Source organism: Eurosta solidaginis, chromosome 2, assembly GCF_040869045.1.
Source record: "Eurosta solidaginis isolate ZX-2024a chromosome 2, ASM4086904v1, whole genome shotgun sequence".
NCBI lineage: Eukaryota > Metazoa > Arthropoda > Insecta > Diptera > Tephritidae > Eurosta > Eurosta solidaginis.
In genome coordinates this window covers 50,143,807-50,161,128 of record NC_090320.1, presented here as the reverse complement: position 1 = coordinate 50,161,128, position 17,322 = coordinate 50,143,807, and the positions used below count along the sequence as shown (strand labels likewise).

Genomic DNA, 17,322 nt, shown 5'->3' with positions numbered 1-17,322 from the left:
ATATTGAAATTTGCAAGCAATGATTAAGAGCGAACACACATAATCACAGGCACAGGCATTTACATAAATATGAGCTTAAAAGCTCATAAGCGTTAAATTAGAGGGTTTGATGGCTGTTGGTCTGTGCTAAATAAAAGTAAATTGCCAGTGGCATTTGCCAAAGCTAGTTAAACCAAATTGAACAAATTAAGCAACCAATATTGCATAAGCACGGAAAATTAGAACAAAAGTATGCGCATACTCTTGCGGTTATTTGTGCGGAGGCTGCGGATTGCTTCAAGCGTACTGCTGGGGTCGCCGCAACAATTTGGCTCGCGCTCATCAGTAACGATTTATAAATATTTGTGTAAATTGCTTTCAGCAGCCAAATGTCAACAGCAACCATGAATGGTGGTTATTGGTGGTGGTATTAAAATCATTTTAATTATTCGTCTTTATGAGTAGATATATGTATGAACTTCTAATCGTATGTGTTGTTGGATAGTTATTGCTCAGTTATTGTATTGTCCTTTGCCGGATCTGGATCCGATACGTTGCAGTAACAAGCACCTTTAAGGTACAAGACTGACTATTTCGGGAAAGATTTAATAGAACCACCCGGAACCTTGTGCCGCGCAGTCTAGTTCCACAAGGAACTAGGGGTCGCCAGAGACTGCCCTGCTTAAGAAACAGGATTCGCCATGCGTAGGTGAGGATGAGAAGCTTTAAATTTCGTTGGCAGCTCCTTGAACGGGTTGCGCCGTACAGCCTCTTTTTCAGTGGGGCTTTTCACTTCAGATGGGAGAATCCAGCATATAAGCGTAAGCGTATCCTTTGCAAGTGGTATGCTACATGTGGGAATATAGAAGGCAAATGTAGGTGTAATGTGTATGATTGGTATGCTGTATGGGGGTATATAGAATGTAAGCGTAAGTAAAGTCACTACCTGTACCTTAATGTGGGCACAATGTAAGTGGTAGAGCAGATATCGTACAGCAAATTAAGGCAAGGCAATGCGTGCTAACAATTTGTTATCGAAGAGTTAGCGGCTTTGTTATCGATGAGCTAGCGGCTTTTAATCGGCAGGTTATTGGCCTATTTTCCATTTATTATTGATGACCTATCGGCTTGTGTGTGGTGTTATCGACAAGCTTCAGACGGCTTATCGATTTGTTAACGAAGTGTTATAAATTTGCTATCGATGAGAAAGGTTATCAGTGAGTTACCTGTTTTTTATCGACTAGTTGTTGGTTTTTGGTTTTCTATTTCTCGATTGGTCATAAAAAAGTGATCAATATGCTACGAAAGTTTTTCGATTCACTATCGAAAAGTTATCGGTCAATCATGGATATGTTATCATAAAGTTATAGATCTGTTTTAAAAAAGATTATCGTTTTACTATCGAAAAATTATTTGGTTAATCATCGATATGTTAACACATTCTTATCGAATTGTTTTCAAACGTTATCGATTTGCCATTTAAAAGTTATCAATTTAATATCGAAATGTTCTCGATTTCATGTCATAGTGCTTCTGTTCTGTTATCGGTGTGTTATCGATTTATTACCTACGACTCATCGGTTTGTTATGAAACTGGTACTGCTAAAACTAAAACTAAACTCTCTGTTTCAGTTCTGCTCTGTCGATTATTTATTGAAAAGTTGTTGATTTGTTAACGGAGTTTTACCACTTTTTTCATAGCGTGTTATCGGAGTGTTAACATTTTATTAACAGCATGTTGTCGACTTGTTATCGAAAAGTTGTCCATTCTTTCAAAAAATTATCGATATTTTATCGAAAATATAGCGTTTAGTTTTCAAAAATATAGCGATTTTATATTTTTTATCGAAAAGTTATCGAAATGCTATCAAATTACTATCGATTTGCTAACAAAAGTTTAACGATCTGTTATCACAATGTTATTAGTTTTTTTTTACGGCGCGTAATCGTTTTTTTTTATGACGACTCATCGGATTGTTATGAGACAAATACCGATAAAGCTTCAATGTAAAATGGATGACAAATCTGTAACCATTTTATTTATTTATTTATTTATTTACTCATCTTGAAATTGTTACATTTCTTACAGACTAGTGACATATATAAAGACTTAACCACTAATTTAGTATTTGGTTAAGTAACAATTTAAAAGTATTTTCAGAGTAGGAAAAGTCCAAAATTGACGAATTTGAGAGCAAGTTAAACTCTTTAAGAGCTCTGGAAAGAGGAGCATTTGCAGCATAATTAGTTCTTGCCAATCCTACAAAAAAATACGCATTATTTCTTAGGCAAATATGTGGAATAGCAAGGAAAATGCGTTCTAACAGGTACGGACAATCAACAGACCCACGGATTAAATTAAAAACAAATATTAAAGAGAGAAAAGTTCTCCTGCAGTTCAAAGTCTTAATATTGATAAGCAAACATCTGGATTCATAGGAAAGAAAAGGAGGATCAAAATGAAGGGGACGTAGAGCGTACTTAATAAATACTTTTTGAATTTTTTCCAGACGATAAATATGACAAGCATAATACGGCCGCCAAATAAATACGGCATATTCCAATTTCGAACGTACGAAAGTAGTATATAGTGATTTTAAAGTATATGGGTCAGTGAAATCAGAACTGAATCGTCGAACAAAAGCCAACATCGAGTAAGCCTTAGCTATTGTAAAGTTTAAATGACTATGAAAAGAAAACTTAGAATCAAAGACCACCCCAAGATCAGTGACCTCGGACACAGTGCTTAGTTGCGCGCCCCCAATGTGGTAGGAAGTAGGAATGAGTAAACGGGATTTATAATAAGGGACATGATAGCATTTTTTAATATTTAACGCAAGTTTATTATTTTTGCACCAAGTAACTACACTATCTAGGTCCTTCTGAAGTTTAATTGAATCGGAGGGGCAAGTAATCTTGTTGAAAATCTTCATATCATCTGCGTATAGCAGGAATTGCGAAGATTCAAAACAGCTGGCAATATCATTAATGAAAATCACAAAAAGAATAGGGCCCAGTATGCTTCCTTGAGGAACGCCTGAAGAAGCTATGAAGGGATATGAGGTCATACCATCAACTACCACGGTACAACTACGGTTGGAGAGATATGATTTAATCCATTTCAAAAAAACAGAATGAAAACCAAAACAATGTAATTTCGATAGTAGAATACTATGATTAACTTTATCGAAGGCTTTTGAAAAGTCGGTATACACGGTATCTACTTGGGCTCGATTAGTAAAAGCGTCGATGCAGTATTCCGAAAACACTGCCAAGTTAGACGTGGTTGATCTTCCCGACATGAAACCATGCTGATCTACAGAGACTAGACGACTTATTGAGAAAATAATTTTTTCTTTTACAATACATTCGAAAATTTTTGAGACAGTAGATAATTTAGAGAACGGTCTGTAATTAACAATATTGTTTTTATTGCCAGTTTTGAAAATGGGAGTGATAAACGTAATTTTCCATGCATTAATGAACTCCCCTTGCGCGAGGGATTTATTAAAAAGCAGCCATAGAGGGTAGGCGATAGCAGAACTGTTTTTGAAAAGGAGAGACGACAATCCATCAACATCAGTCTGTGATGACAATTTTACTTGTTGAATCCCCCTTTCAACATCGTCTAAAGTGAGCTCGAGACCACCAAAATTTAACATAGAATCAGCAGGAGGAAGCCAGTTATTACTCACGGCCGAGTCTGGGTCAAAATTTGAACTTAAAAAATCAGCGAAAAGATTCGCAGCATCAGATGAAGAGCCTGCTTGCTTATCAGTGAAGAACACAACGGAGGGAATACTTGAACAGGATTTTATAGACTTAACATAACACCAGACAGCCTTGGGATTAAATTTTGTATCTGCCTCAAAGTTACGCACATATTTCTTCTTCAAATCCTTGCTCAATGACTTAAACTCTTTTAAGTACTGCAAATACTTTTCTTTATGAGAAGGCAAGTTTGATTTTTTAAATTTTTTATAAAACTTGTTCCTTAAATTCTTAAGTTTTTTCAACTCCTTAGTAAACCAAGGAATTTTATAAGCCCTTTTTTTGGCTCTCGGGATGTTGTCACTACAGATAGTGCTTAAATTATTCTTAAATATATCAAAACAACCTGAGACTTCAACCCCAGTAAATAGCATATCCCAGTCAATAGAATCAATTGCCGTATTGACAACATCGACATCGTAATTTTTAAAGCAAAATTTTGAAAAAGAGTCCTCACAATAAGTATTAAATTCATAAAATTCCAAATGAAGAACAAGCGGTACATGATGCAAACCAGGAGTAGACAAAGGGTCGAGGCACTCCTGGATAGAAAAGTTTATATCGCTTAAAAAGATAAGGTCCAAAATTCTATGAAAAGTATTATAAAAACTGTTGACTTGACTAAGGTCACATTTTGAAAAATTATCAATCAAGTATATTTCAGCAAAAGTATTAATAGATTTTGGGTAGAGCCCAAGGCCACCCTTTATATTAGACCATTCTAATTTGCTAAGGTTGAAACCTCCGATTACGCAAACGTTTTCGTGATCAGATGCTAAGGCTACAATATTATCAACATGATATTTGTAAGGCAAATCCCCACTAGTTGGCGGTATATAAGAAGCACAAATTAATAGTTTGGAAGATCCATGTACTGTAATGCATAGCTGATCCAAGAGAGTATCGTCATTGGGTAGTGGCATCAATGTCGAACGATATTTTCGCTGAACAGCAATTAAGACGCCCCCTCCTCTTGAGAGACCAGTTTTATAAAAGTCACGATCTTTACGAAAAACGCAGTATAATTTCTCATCAAAAAACTCACTATCCAGGAAATTGTCATTTAACCACGACTCTACAAGAACAAAGATGTCGTAATCCATGTGGGAACTCATAGTATGAAGATCGTAAGACTTGGTCCTGAGGCCTGATACATTTTGATAATAAATTTTAAGGTCCTTAGGAGGAATAATATGCGTCACATCACTAACTACGACACTTGACGAAGTGTCCCCTCCTTGCGAAAAGACCGGAACGGCCGAATTTGGACATTTGTAGGCCAGATACTAGCATTAACTATCTTATTGTAGTAGCAGTGCGGTACGCCAAGTTTAAAGTTAACTTTAATTAGTTCTTTTAAGCTGGTATCTTTTTTGACAAGTGCATAACACACGACAAATTTTTTGTCAATTTCAGCGTGCTTTGAAATATACGTTACAATTTCTGCACTGGTCACATTTGGAGAGAATGATGATAGGTGCAGCCATGCAAATCTGGGGGCAACAAGTAATTCCTGATTTTCACTAGATCCAATCACAAGTGGCTTACTTGAGTTATTTGTGAACTATGCACAGATTTCCTATTGGGTACTTTTGAAACAGAAGATGTAGCCGAATTCACTACGTTAGCATTCTCCACCGTATTCAGTTGAGCAGATGGATCAGTAGAGACAGGCATAATTGAGGCAGCAGCAGAGGTAGTCGGCTTCGACGTCAGTTTCACTTGTGACGAAGCAGGCGCCAAAAGCGAATGCGCATTACTAAGAGAGCCGGCCACAGTAGCAAATGTTTGCATATTATTGTTTAGAGCAGCGACGCCGACAGCGGTATTAACAGCAGAATCGATTGCACTGCCAGCTGCAGACGGCGAAGGCAAACTTTGCGTATTTGTACCAACAGAAATGTCACTATCCACCTAAATATGCTTTGGTCGAAAAACATTGTTTGGTTTTTTTGCACCAACACTGGATTTTGATGTTTTCAAATTTGCACCAACCTCAGCAGTATCACCATCAACAGCAGCAGTAGCTGGCTGAGGTGAGAAATTAGCATTTCCCGTTGAGACACTAGCAGAATTTTCACTGCCTTTAACCATCGAGCGAGTAACAATAGTTTTTTTGTTGTTATTTGCATTTACATTAGACAAACATCTCTCGCCCACACTCACAGACAATGATTTAAAAAAATCACATAAATTATTTAAGTTTGATAAAGTTTCTGCAATTGACTCTTTACTTAATAAAAAACCCAAACACTGGGCAGCACAATTAGAGCAAATTGGCATTATTTTAAAATTTATAAATAACAAAGTTTAATAAAAATTTGCCTCTAAAAGGAGAGCAAAAAAACACACATGCGTTCGCTACAAACTAACGATAACAAACCCACTAATCTCTATATATGTATGTGTTTCGTTCGTTAAGGTTCAAGAAGAGGTAGGATTTCGAAAATAGAATTTTTTCCCTAAAACTAGGCGAGGCCACGCCCCCTTTTAGAAAAAAGGTAAAATCGCTATAGCTCCGCAATTATATGAAGAAGGTATTCAAAAGTTATTATAGAGATTTCATATATGAGTGGGGGTGCAGTGAGAGTGAGAGTTGTAGTGGGAGTTGAAGAGAAAGTTGGAGCTGGACATGGAATTAATGGAAAGACTAAAGTACATACTCTTACACCAAACAGTACTAACTTTTTCACAACAAATATAAATTTTCCTAGTAAGGAATATGTAGGTATGCTAATATGCGTGTTTTTGTAAGCAAAGCAGATAATAATGTCAAGTGCGATTGTGTTAAGGCCTGCTGCGATCTACAACCGGATTGACTGAATTTTTGTATGTGTGCGTGTCGGGTATTTGACGCTTGCCCCGCGACTATTAAATAAAAAGCCATCAGTCAACATTTGCATTGAGAAACCGTAGCGTTCGGACGTGAATATGTCGTCATCGGATGATGAGCTTTTTACTTGCAACTACAGCAATTTTATTAAATAATAAAAAAATTAATAAAAATTTTATTAAATAATAATAAAAGCTTTAAATTCCATAAAGCTGGTAAAAAATAATTTTCAATACATTTTAATATGAATTGCTGTTATTCCGCGCACTTGTTCATTTTGAATGTCGACACAAACAAAATACAACACTGTTGTTTTGCCAATCACATCCCGCGACTATCAAATAAGCAAGCGTCAAATGAAAAAATCAAAAATTTTTGATTTTCATCAACGTGTAGCCGACAACAAATACGTGTGTAACGAAGTCACCCGACTGCACTAACACACACAAAATTCAGTCAATCTCGATGTAAATCGCAGGAGGCCTTTAACAATAATGCAATAATGTAACGACAAAGCTGCTAGCAGCAGCAGCAGCAACAACATCAACAATTGTAACAACAACATCGATAGCGTGAGCAACAACGGTTCAATAGTATTTAAAGCATTATCATGGCTATCAACGAGCTATAGCCAATGACTATTACCACATGCATGCACAGGCATCCATATATCTACATCAGTGGTGCACTCGAGAGCTTCGGAAAACAAGTTGGCATCAGATTCAGCAAAGCAAGCACTCAATCAGTTTTCGCTTGTACTTCAAGCAGTAAACATCTCATGCGTGAATTCTATGCTCAAACATTCTCAATTTAAACGCATACTACTACAAAAAAGTTACGTTTGTATTCGCAGCTCTGTCGGCGTTGTGCACCACTGATCTATGTACATATATATGCAGTTTTAGTAGTAAAAATAAGAATACAAATAAGAAGCACAACACACATAAAAGGGCAAAAGCCAGCAACAACGTCAACAAATAAAATGTATCAACAATGCTTTGCCAATCTGCTCTCCTTCCCCTGTTTGTCGTCTAAGCCGTTGACAGCAAATGATGACAACAATTGTCAGAAGGACATTTGGCATAGCACCCAACCTATTGCCATAATCATTTTGTTCATTTATTGTTTTCCTTTCATTATATTTACAACTTCTTATATACATAAATTCGTATGAATATTTATGGGTCATTCCATTAAAACACGATCAATGTTATAAAATAAGTCACTTAAACCGCTGAGCTAAGTTTGAACTCAAGGTTTCGCAAAGTGAAAAATTGTTCAGTATTTCTACGTTTTCGAGTGTAAATGTTGTCTTTGCTCACAACATGAGGAAATCCAGAATGTTATGTGGAAATAATGCATGTGGTAGAGTTGATATGAGCAAAATCAGTCTGTAGACTAAGCCAAGCCAGAGAGAGGAATGGAAAGAAAGGCTTGTTATACATAGTTGTGTTATCGACGAGGTAAAAATGAACTATCGATTTATTAACGGTTTTTTGTCGACGAATTCGTTATCGAATTCTTATCTCTCCATAATCGAAAAAATATCGATTATTTATGGAAAAATCACCGATATGTGACCAAAAATTTATCGACTTGAAATTGAAAAGTTATCGATTTGTTATCAAACTGTTAGCATTTGGTTACCGAAATGTTGCCATTTTGTTATCGAAGTATTGTCATTTTTTATCTATTTTTTTTCAAAAATTTATCGGTTTGTTTTCACAAAGATATAACACTTTCACGAAAAAAATTTATCGAATTGTTAAGAAAAGGTTATCTATCTGTTATCGGAGTATTAGCGGTGTGTTATCGACTTGTTATTGACGATTCTTTCGTTTGTTATAAAACAGGTACCGATAAAACTTCAATATAGAATGGATGACACATCCATGACAAGGCGATGAAATACCAAGAATAAGCCGATACCAAACACAAAGTTTGCATGTCCAGACGTTTTCTTCGTGACTCAATCACATCAAAACGGCTAAGCGGATTTTATTAAAATATTGAAAGCTGATGGAAAGGGGGATGGGGTCGTGCGACCCCTGGGAACAGTTACTTTCGAGTAACTTTTTAATCAATGTGTGACTCAATCACGACAGAAATTTGGTCAAAGCGAACAGGCACCAATCCCCCCACACACCCTCCCTGGAGCAGTATTTTTAAATCGCTCAAACTTTACCTGTATTTGTCCTAAAAAAATAATATTTGCTATCAAAATCATTTAAATAGAGTTCTACGAAACAGTTAGATTTGACGCAGTCCACTCCCGCAATCCCCCACCTCCTTTTATAAATCGTGACAACCCTACGCTTAGTATATTTGGTATAAAGGTCATATAGATAGAGGTCAAAGCATTTTTGGAAAAGTCAGCAGTGGCACGTCCTCATACTTTACCCTCAAAACCCCTGAAACCTTTTTATAAACTGCTATAATTCAAAATGTATTTACCTCAGACCGATAATATTTGGTATATGGGTATATTCATCCAGGTCTACCAATTTTTGGTGTCTAGATGATTTAGATTGAGGCCAAAACAACTGTGGAAAGGGGATGATTCATGGCTTATTTGGGGCTATTTCGGGATTACTACGTGTCTGTTTTAAGAATCGTATCGGAAAATTCTATGTATTTTACTTTTAGGGTATCATTTCAGCATATTTTCGGACTATTTCAGGATATTTTCGGAGTTATTTTGGAACCGCTTCCGGGATTATTTCAGAGTTAATTACGGGATTGGTTAAGAATTTTTTCAAGTTTTTTTTACAATTTCGGAAAATTTTCGTGATTGTTGTTGTCATCATTTCGAATTATTTTCTGGATCAATTCAAGAAAACTTCAATACTGCTTATGAATTTCTTCAGTACTTCTTTAGTACAATTTCGGAAGAGTTTCGGGATTGTTGTTGTCATCATTTCGGATTGTTGCTAGCTCTGGATCATTGAGCGAATGCTCTTGATGCTCCTATAATTTGGGCTATTTGGGATAAGACACTGCCGACTGTAATAAAATATATCAAGCAGTGATATTTTTTAGTCAATTAGTTCAACCCTTCTGGTATGATTGAGTCACAAAAGCTCCCGACATGGAAGTGTCCAATTATCCAAATATCCCAACTTTCACGTTTATGATTTATGTATGGCTCATGGTTCATATAGATATTGGTCTACATTTGCTTGGATTAACATGAAATTTGGCAAGCAGATTGTCAATAAAACGATGTAATTTCGTACTTATTTTTATCTTAATTAAAGAATTTAATGAAATCTGACACAGAGATAGAATGCCCCATATGTATATATATCCTTATGTAATTACACACACGTGTAGGGGCACGATATTTTCTCATCACATACTGTTACTATTGTGGCGTGATGCCTTCTTCTTTGGCTTTTGTGTGCAATATTCATTGGTTGTTTGGGATTATACAATTTTGTGACCCATTTTTACACCACATTTGCATTTTTTGTATGCGAATATGAAAATTTTATGGGATTATTATTTTTTTGTAAATATGTAGAAATGCTTTTAAACCTCAACTTGGTAATATGTTTATTTGTATGTATATTGGACAATGTGTTCTCGTTATTGCAATAACCGTTAGTTCATTGTTTGTCATTGCTATTCCTAGCCAAAAGTACTTCATGTTAATGGCAGCCAATTGTATTCAAATAGCGAAGTCATTTCAACGACCATGAGTTGCATTTCTTTTTTTAACAAAAAAAAAAAAAAAAACAAACAAAAAAAAATAGCAACAAATAGGCGTTGTAGAAATTTCTTGTACGCTCAATTTGCGAATTTTTGCAGGCTTTTCAAATTAAATTTACAGAATGTGTTTCTAAGCCCGTCGAAGTTTTAGGCAAATATCGGATTAGCTCTGGCGACCAAACGAACACTCTAAAATGGCTTTCAGTTATTTAGTCATGTACCAAAAATTCATTTCTCATTTTAAACTATTTATTTTATTTTTCAGACCCAGTTAGTTAAGAACTGCTCAATTATAAATGATTGCGAAGTTCCAACCGTCACACAAGTACTATAATAATTTATCGTTTGAATTACATATCCTAGTTCCATATTTCATTAGCTTTATATCCAATGAGTACTCGCCTTTAAGTTATAAAATTTAAAAAATTTCTATAGTGACTAATTAAAAAGAGATTAATCACAATTTTTTTTTTTTTTTTTTTTTTTTTAATCACAATTTGAGTCAAAATATCCCACCCGTCACTATGGAATACCCCAAAAACTGTTTCCCATGCCTGTTGAAAATTTGGTTTAGTTACTAGTATGCAATCCCAAAACGCATAACTTTCGTGTATTTGAAAATTTACAATACCACCTTAAAATGGCGCCAAACATGGGGCTCATGAGTGCGGTTCATAGCTAAAAGCCTCGCAGATTGTAAAAGCTTTGTTAGAAAACAATTGTTTCGAATAGCGGAAACAAATATTTCGGAAATGTCTTACAATTTTGATCTTTTCACACTTTTATTATACTCATTAGGGTGGGTCAAAAATAATATTAATAATAAAATATTTTTGTCCATCCTAATACTCTTATTGAAATGTTCACAATATCCCTAGTAAGCAACCGTTATTTGCTGTTTAGTTGTACTAGGCTGAATATACATCGAAATGCCTAACTTGTTATGTTATAAAATAAAATTAAAGAAAAAAATTTTTTTTTTTAAATAAGCTTTTATTATTTGTTAATAAAATTAACTAAAAAGTAAAAAAAAAAAAGTAAGAAAAAAAAACTTGTTTTAAAATAAGCTTTTATTATTGGTTAATAAAACGAACTAAAAAGTAAAAAATAAAATTTAAGAAAAAAAACTTTTTTAAAAATAAGCTTTTATTATTGGTTAATAAAATTAACTAAAAAGTAAAAAAAAAATTGACTGTAATAACTATAACACTTTATGAGTTCATTGTAACCTTTAACGATAATTAGGCTTCTTCGTCTGCAACAAAAAATTCCATATTGTACATAATTATATATTTGTATCATTAAAAATTTACACCTAAATTATTAAATCTTACAGTTTATATCACAGTCCTAATTGTTCTAATAACGCCATCGTTACCAAAGTCTACGTGAACCAATGGTATATCCTTATGGTATAGTTGAGCACGTCTGTAATATGGCCATATAATTTCAGTGATGTGACTTATTGCTCCATTTACAAGTCCCTTAGCAACGTCAACGGTAGATCTCAACATAACTTTAGCACCAACAAATATTTCTAGTTTTTTGGAAGACCTCTTGTTTTGTTAATGTCTGGGTGTATTATATTATTAATATTAATCTGATCATTGTTTTTTGTTCCATCAATTAATTGGTCTTGCTAATAATCAGTTATCAGCTGAGTGAAAGAAATAGTGCTATTGAAATGATACGTTGAGCCAACTGTCAACAACCAATCGATAAAAACGTTGAGTGAATAGAGCGGAAAATTTGTATGCTCATTAATTTGTCGTGAAGTCTCAACTGTGCGTTTCAAAAAGTTATCACTAATCAACTTCGCCAGCAGTTGTGCTTTTGGAATGCGCCCCATGCTTTGTTCAACTCATTCAAATGAATTTGTATATATGAATGTGCATACACATGTTCACGTGTTCTTGCAACAACAAAACGTTAAATATATATGAATATACAGATTTTCGAGAAAACATATCGTATGTGTTTGCCAAAAGGGGCTTCACTTAGAATATCAGCATCTTCGGTTGTCAGATCTTTGGCGTTCAACGCTAACGCGGTGTCAGTATGAAAAAGACTCTCAACCAAATTACTGATACGAATCGCTACGTTTAAATAACCCTGACTGAGTATGAGTACACGATTTTTTATATCATGATGCGAATATATTGGGGCATATTCATAATCGAAATAAAATGTGACAAAGTTAGTTGAAGCATTTTTAACAGAGAGCACATATAAAATTATATCAAACAGTGCTAACTAATTTAAAATCATATTTTATTGTGCCTTTGCTTATGTCGCGTTAGTTTACAACTACTCATTGCAGATCTCTGCTCTGTGGGTTAAATCTGTAAAACAAAATCAAGTGCGCAGAAAAGTATACAACATTGAGCTATAACAGCCTAAATTCTACGTTCGTTGTATACACAAACAAAGCGAAGTTACCTCGTTCTTGAGCCGCTGTAGGTTATTCACCATCCCTCTAAACAAAGGACTTAGGTTTTTATTCCTTTGTGAACACAAATCTTTACCGATCTCTGTTATCGATTAATTTATCGAATTATCGCAAAGTAATATTGCATTGCCATCGGAGTTATACATGTGGGCAAAACTTCAGCTCAATCGTACACCGGGAAGTGTATCAAATTTAACTTGTGAGATTTGATTATAAACAACAGCCAAGTGAAAGTAAATAAAAGCTTATAATAACTCCGTCTTCTTGGCAAAGACTAAAGCTTGCTAGCACCTATGCCACTTCCAGCTTCTAGATCTGATAGGAGTATCCCTTCTATTAGCTAGAGTCTTATAGCAACCGTAGAACATAAGTCGTTTCCCCCTCCAATCCGCACTTCGTACACCTGTTATCACTGATCAAGCCTAATTTAAAGGCATGTGACGCCAGAAGGCAGTGCCCAGTCAGAATACCCGTCATGAGCCAACATTACTTTCTTCTTAATGGAAAGAGTAAATTTGTTAGTCTAAGGTGGTTCTTCAACACTTAACAGCCCCTCGCTTTGATTCACACCTTTCCCGCTTCGTCGATCATGCGCAGCACACGCCTTCTCTTAATCTCGCCCAATCTAATTTCGACGTATATCGTACAATCTTGAAGAGGGAGCTAACTCATCCGTTTTTCCATTCCCATCTATTCCCATATGACGAGGGACCCAATAAAGATGTATGCTTCCCCCTGTACCGATTCTTTCCAGGAACTGCTCACCCTAGCACACTTTTAGATGTTGTGCTATGCGAGATTCATGCCCTATTCGCTGCTTGGCTGTCAATATAATAGTTGACACGGCTGCAGTTTAAGCTATTTTTCTCCAGTGTTTCTACTGCTTTGGTTACGGATACTACTTTAACCAAAAAAAAAAAATTCAGCGATCTGGCAGTTTGTAGGATTTGTTTATTTCTGGATCAGCACAGTATACCGCAGATCCTACTCCTTCAATTACATTGGACCCATGGTTGTACACATGTATCGCCTCCTCTGCCATTTGTGCACCCTTGCGACACTAACAGCCCTTCGAAACGCAGGTACGAAATCAGGTAGTCTGTTGGTCCAGTAATTGATGACACATTACTACTATGGCCGTATGGTCTGTGCTCGAGCTGTTTCAAGTCACTGAGTCTCGTTGCAGTTGTTAACGCTGTGTTCTTCGCCACCCGGTCTACAGGTGCAATGTGCAGAATGGCATACATTACAGCCGCCAGGATGGTTTTCATGGCAAAGAATAACATCTTCGATTTCAGCTTACAGCAAGTCTTCACCACCCATTCGAAATTGGTATCGGTCACCAAGGCCGTCACTACCCGCTTTGTGATCGAAGTGTAGGTCGTATCCGCTGGCTATTCTAAATCATCTGCAGATGGGACATGTATCGAAGACCGTGTCATAGCACTGTTCACTACTACGTTCTCTTTCTTTATTACTCCTTGAACTATATTTCTCCTTGCAGGGACTTTTTCTCAACCGCGCTCTTTCGCTGGATCACTCGATATCCGCGCAGAAATTTTTCCATGAGACTCTCTTCGCCCTGGAAATTCCACGCTTGTAGATCCTCAAGAGATCCCAATACTCAAACATGCACGCTTCGCTTACAGCGACCTTTACCTGCTAAAAAAATATTGCTTTAGCTGTCTTCATAAAAGACCCAGCTCCTTGCTCTAACATCACGACTTTGCCTTTCCTCTGAATCTTTACTAAACAAAAATTCAAAAATTTCTTTTTCATTCACTTCTGTACCTCATAATTACTAATTCTTGTGTAATTGTGTTATTAGTCACCACCAGTTCTACAAAGAAATTTTCCGGTACAAAAATGCCCTAACTTATTCATAAGTATACGCAAATACGTACATATAAATGCAAATATAAGTAGTATTTTAAACATTTTGCAAATGAGTCACAACCGATACGAATCCAATTAAAATTCTGAAGGGCGCTAAATTACTTTCAACTATTGTCTTAGCTAAAATTGTACATTTCGACTCACCTGGAAATTCTTGCGGTATCAGCACGCCTTTTTTACGATTTGCTACCGCCGTTTTTGAATTATGACCATGATAAATGTGACGCTGACGTATCAGTCGATAAAGTAAAAATAATTCACCAAGAGCTTCTTGATTTTCCGCATCCACAATATTGCTATTGCTATTTGTAGTTGTAGTATTTGAATGAGTAGTTATTGTTGTTGGTGACGCAGTGGTAGGTGGCGTCTTTGAGCTACCCCTTTCACCACTGCTGCTCGTATTTGTAGCACTCGAGCTAAGCGCATTCACATTACCGCTTGAGGAGGCCGTCGATGAGGATGTGCCGGTATTTACAGCAGCCACTGTTACACCGCATGCACTCACCGACGAATTTGATGCGCTGGTACCTGTGGTATTTGTAGTAGCTGTGGATGAGCCATTTGACGAAGAGGATTGTAATGTTTCATCGGAAAACTTCGTTTTATACGAAATGCGTACAACGCGTGGCAGCGAATAACGATCAAGAAAGATATCTGCAGGTAATGGTTCGTGTTGAGACTGAAAACATAATTTAATAATAAAAAGAGAAATTTGTTTTAATACTAATTGATATTTTATTTTTATTTTTTGCTCACCTCATTGCTATATTTGGATGTCTTACTATCGCCAGTGGAATAATCACCACCACTCATGCTGCTACCACCTGTGCCCATACCAATTCCAATACTGTTTACACCACCTAAACCACAACCACTACCCATGCCATTGCTACTAGCTAAACTTGCGCCCAGACCACCAGCCATGCAACCAGCGGCGTAGCCACCATTGGCGCTCATGCGCATGCGTCGTGCTAAACGTTGTTTCATTTCAATTTCGTTACGACGCGCTAATCGCGCATTCTCAAAATCTGCTACTGAGAACATATTTGCGCTGGTATCGTGAGAATTAAAACGTCGCAATTTGGGTTTGCGTCCCTCGACCGATGCGAAATGGCCAAGCGGACCGCCAGGTACAGCTGTAAAGCACAAAAACATATGTAATTAGTCATACGCATGTAAATAAGTACTAATCAGAATACAAACAGAATAAATAATCATGTTCGTCTAACGTCGAACACCATATACTCAGTTGTGTATTTAAAAAAAAAAAATAATGTAATCTTGCAATTTGAAGAGGCAGCCTAAGAATCGCAGAGATGGAAAGGGATAGGAAGAGATAGAAGTACATGTGAAGGTAGAGATTGAGAAAGGGGTAGAGGTAGTGGTAGAGGGCGAAAGCTTTCTCGCTCTCCAGAAGGACCTGGTCCATCGGCCGTACGTCCGGGATAGGATGGAAGGAGAGGGATAGGCAGGGATAGAAGAAAAAGTGTATGTAAATGTAAAGGTAGGGGAAGCGGTAATGATAGAGCTAGGGGTAGAGAGCGAAAGCTACCTAACTTTCCACAAGGCCCTGGTAGGCCGTATGTCAAAATGTCTTGTCGCACACGGGGACAAAATCAAAAGAAGCAGAAGTCAGCGATATATAAGGAGCGTACTCGGTTGTTGCGCCAAGGGCAGAACAGGGGAAGGCTAAACCAGGAACTCATTTAAAAGGTAGCGGAAAATCCTCAAAATCTTCAGAGCTCAGGAGAGAACGCAAATAAGATGACCAAATTAGTGAGATCGATTGGTGATCTGATTGAGTTATTTAAAGGGCGTTACAATATACACACGAAAATTGAGCGCTTAGCCTCCATAATCAAGGCATTGTACTTCGAATCCGCGCTGAAGGTAAAGGAGTGGAAGTAAATAATAGCCAATTATATGGCTAAGGACGGAAGCTCGTCACCCCCAGGAAAGAGACCGAGGAAAAATTCGTGTGGAGTGTGTACACATGAACAGGGTTAACCTGGTTTCATTGGTTCACTTGAGGGCAGTGCGCGGACAAAACGTCTAGAAAGAAAAAGTAGAGTTAGAGGCAATGAAGTTAAGTAAATGGAAACGGAAGGAGAAAGTAAGCGGAATGAGAAGGAATAGTGAGACATAGAAGGATAAGGAGATCAAAAAGGGAAGCAAAGTTTTGGTAAATTTAAAAATGCTATAATACTTTGAGTTTTAACGCATCTGGGTATAAAAACGCTTACGAAAAAAAAACTCACATAAATTTGCTTACTAATTACATACCACTTATCGCATTGGGCGGTACAGCAACAACACTTGTAGCTGCTGATGACGCATTGTTGCTATGCTTGCCATTGACAATATTGCCATTTGCATTGCCAGCGCTTGAGACTAAAAAAAAGACCGAAGTTGGATTGTTGCTGCTGCTGCTGCCACCACCAGTGCTATTGTGATGCTTAGCATTTATTTGTTGTTGTTGCTGTTGATGATATGTAGTAGCTGATGACATACCATTTTTATGATTGCCACTACCTGGAAACAGAGAAGTGTAAAATATGTATATAAATTAGTGAATGGTTATAAAATTCATGATTTCTTCGAAGCTGGGGATTTATAATAGGATAAAGTTGCTGTCTCCAAGAAAAAGTCTAAATTCAATGAAATCGGATGTACGGAAATAATA

At 36.6% G+C, this 17,322-nt stretch overlaps 1 protein-coding gene across 13 annotated transcripts in view; it reads right to left on the bottom strand.

The window, feature by feature from the left end:
- Positions 1–17,322, bottom strand: part of B4 — a 628,513-nt gene that overhangs the window by 14,062 nt on the left and 597,129 nt on the right. For all 13 annotated transcript variants that reach the window (XM_067765289.1, XM_067765287.1, XM_067765288.1 and 10 more), the window contains 3 exons: positions 16,923–17,171; positions 15,396–15,775; positions 14,784–15,318 (listed from right to left, as the gene is read on the bottom strand). In XM_067765289.1, the coding sequence (XP_067621390.1) occupies positions 14,784–15,318; positions 15,396–15,775; positions 16,923–17,171 (1,164 nt within the window). The remainder of the gene's footprint in view (positions 1–14,783; positions 15,319–15,395; positions 15,776–16,922; positions 17,172–17,322) is intronic.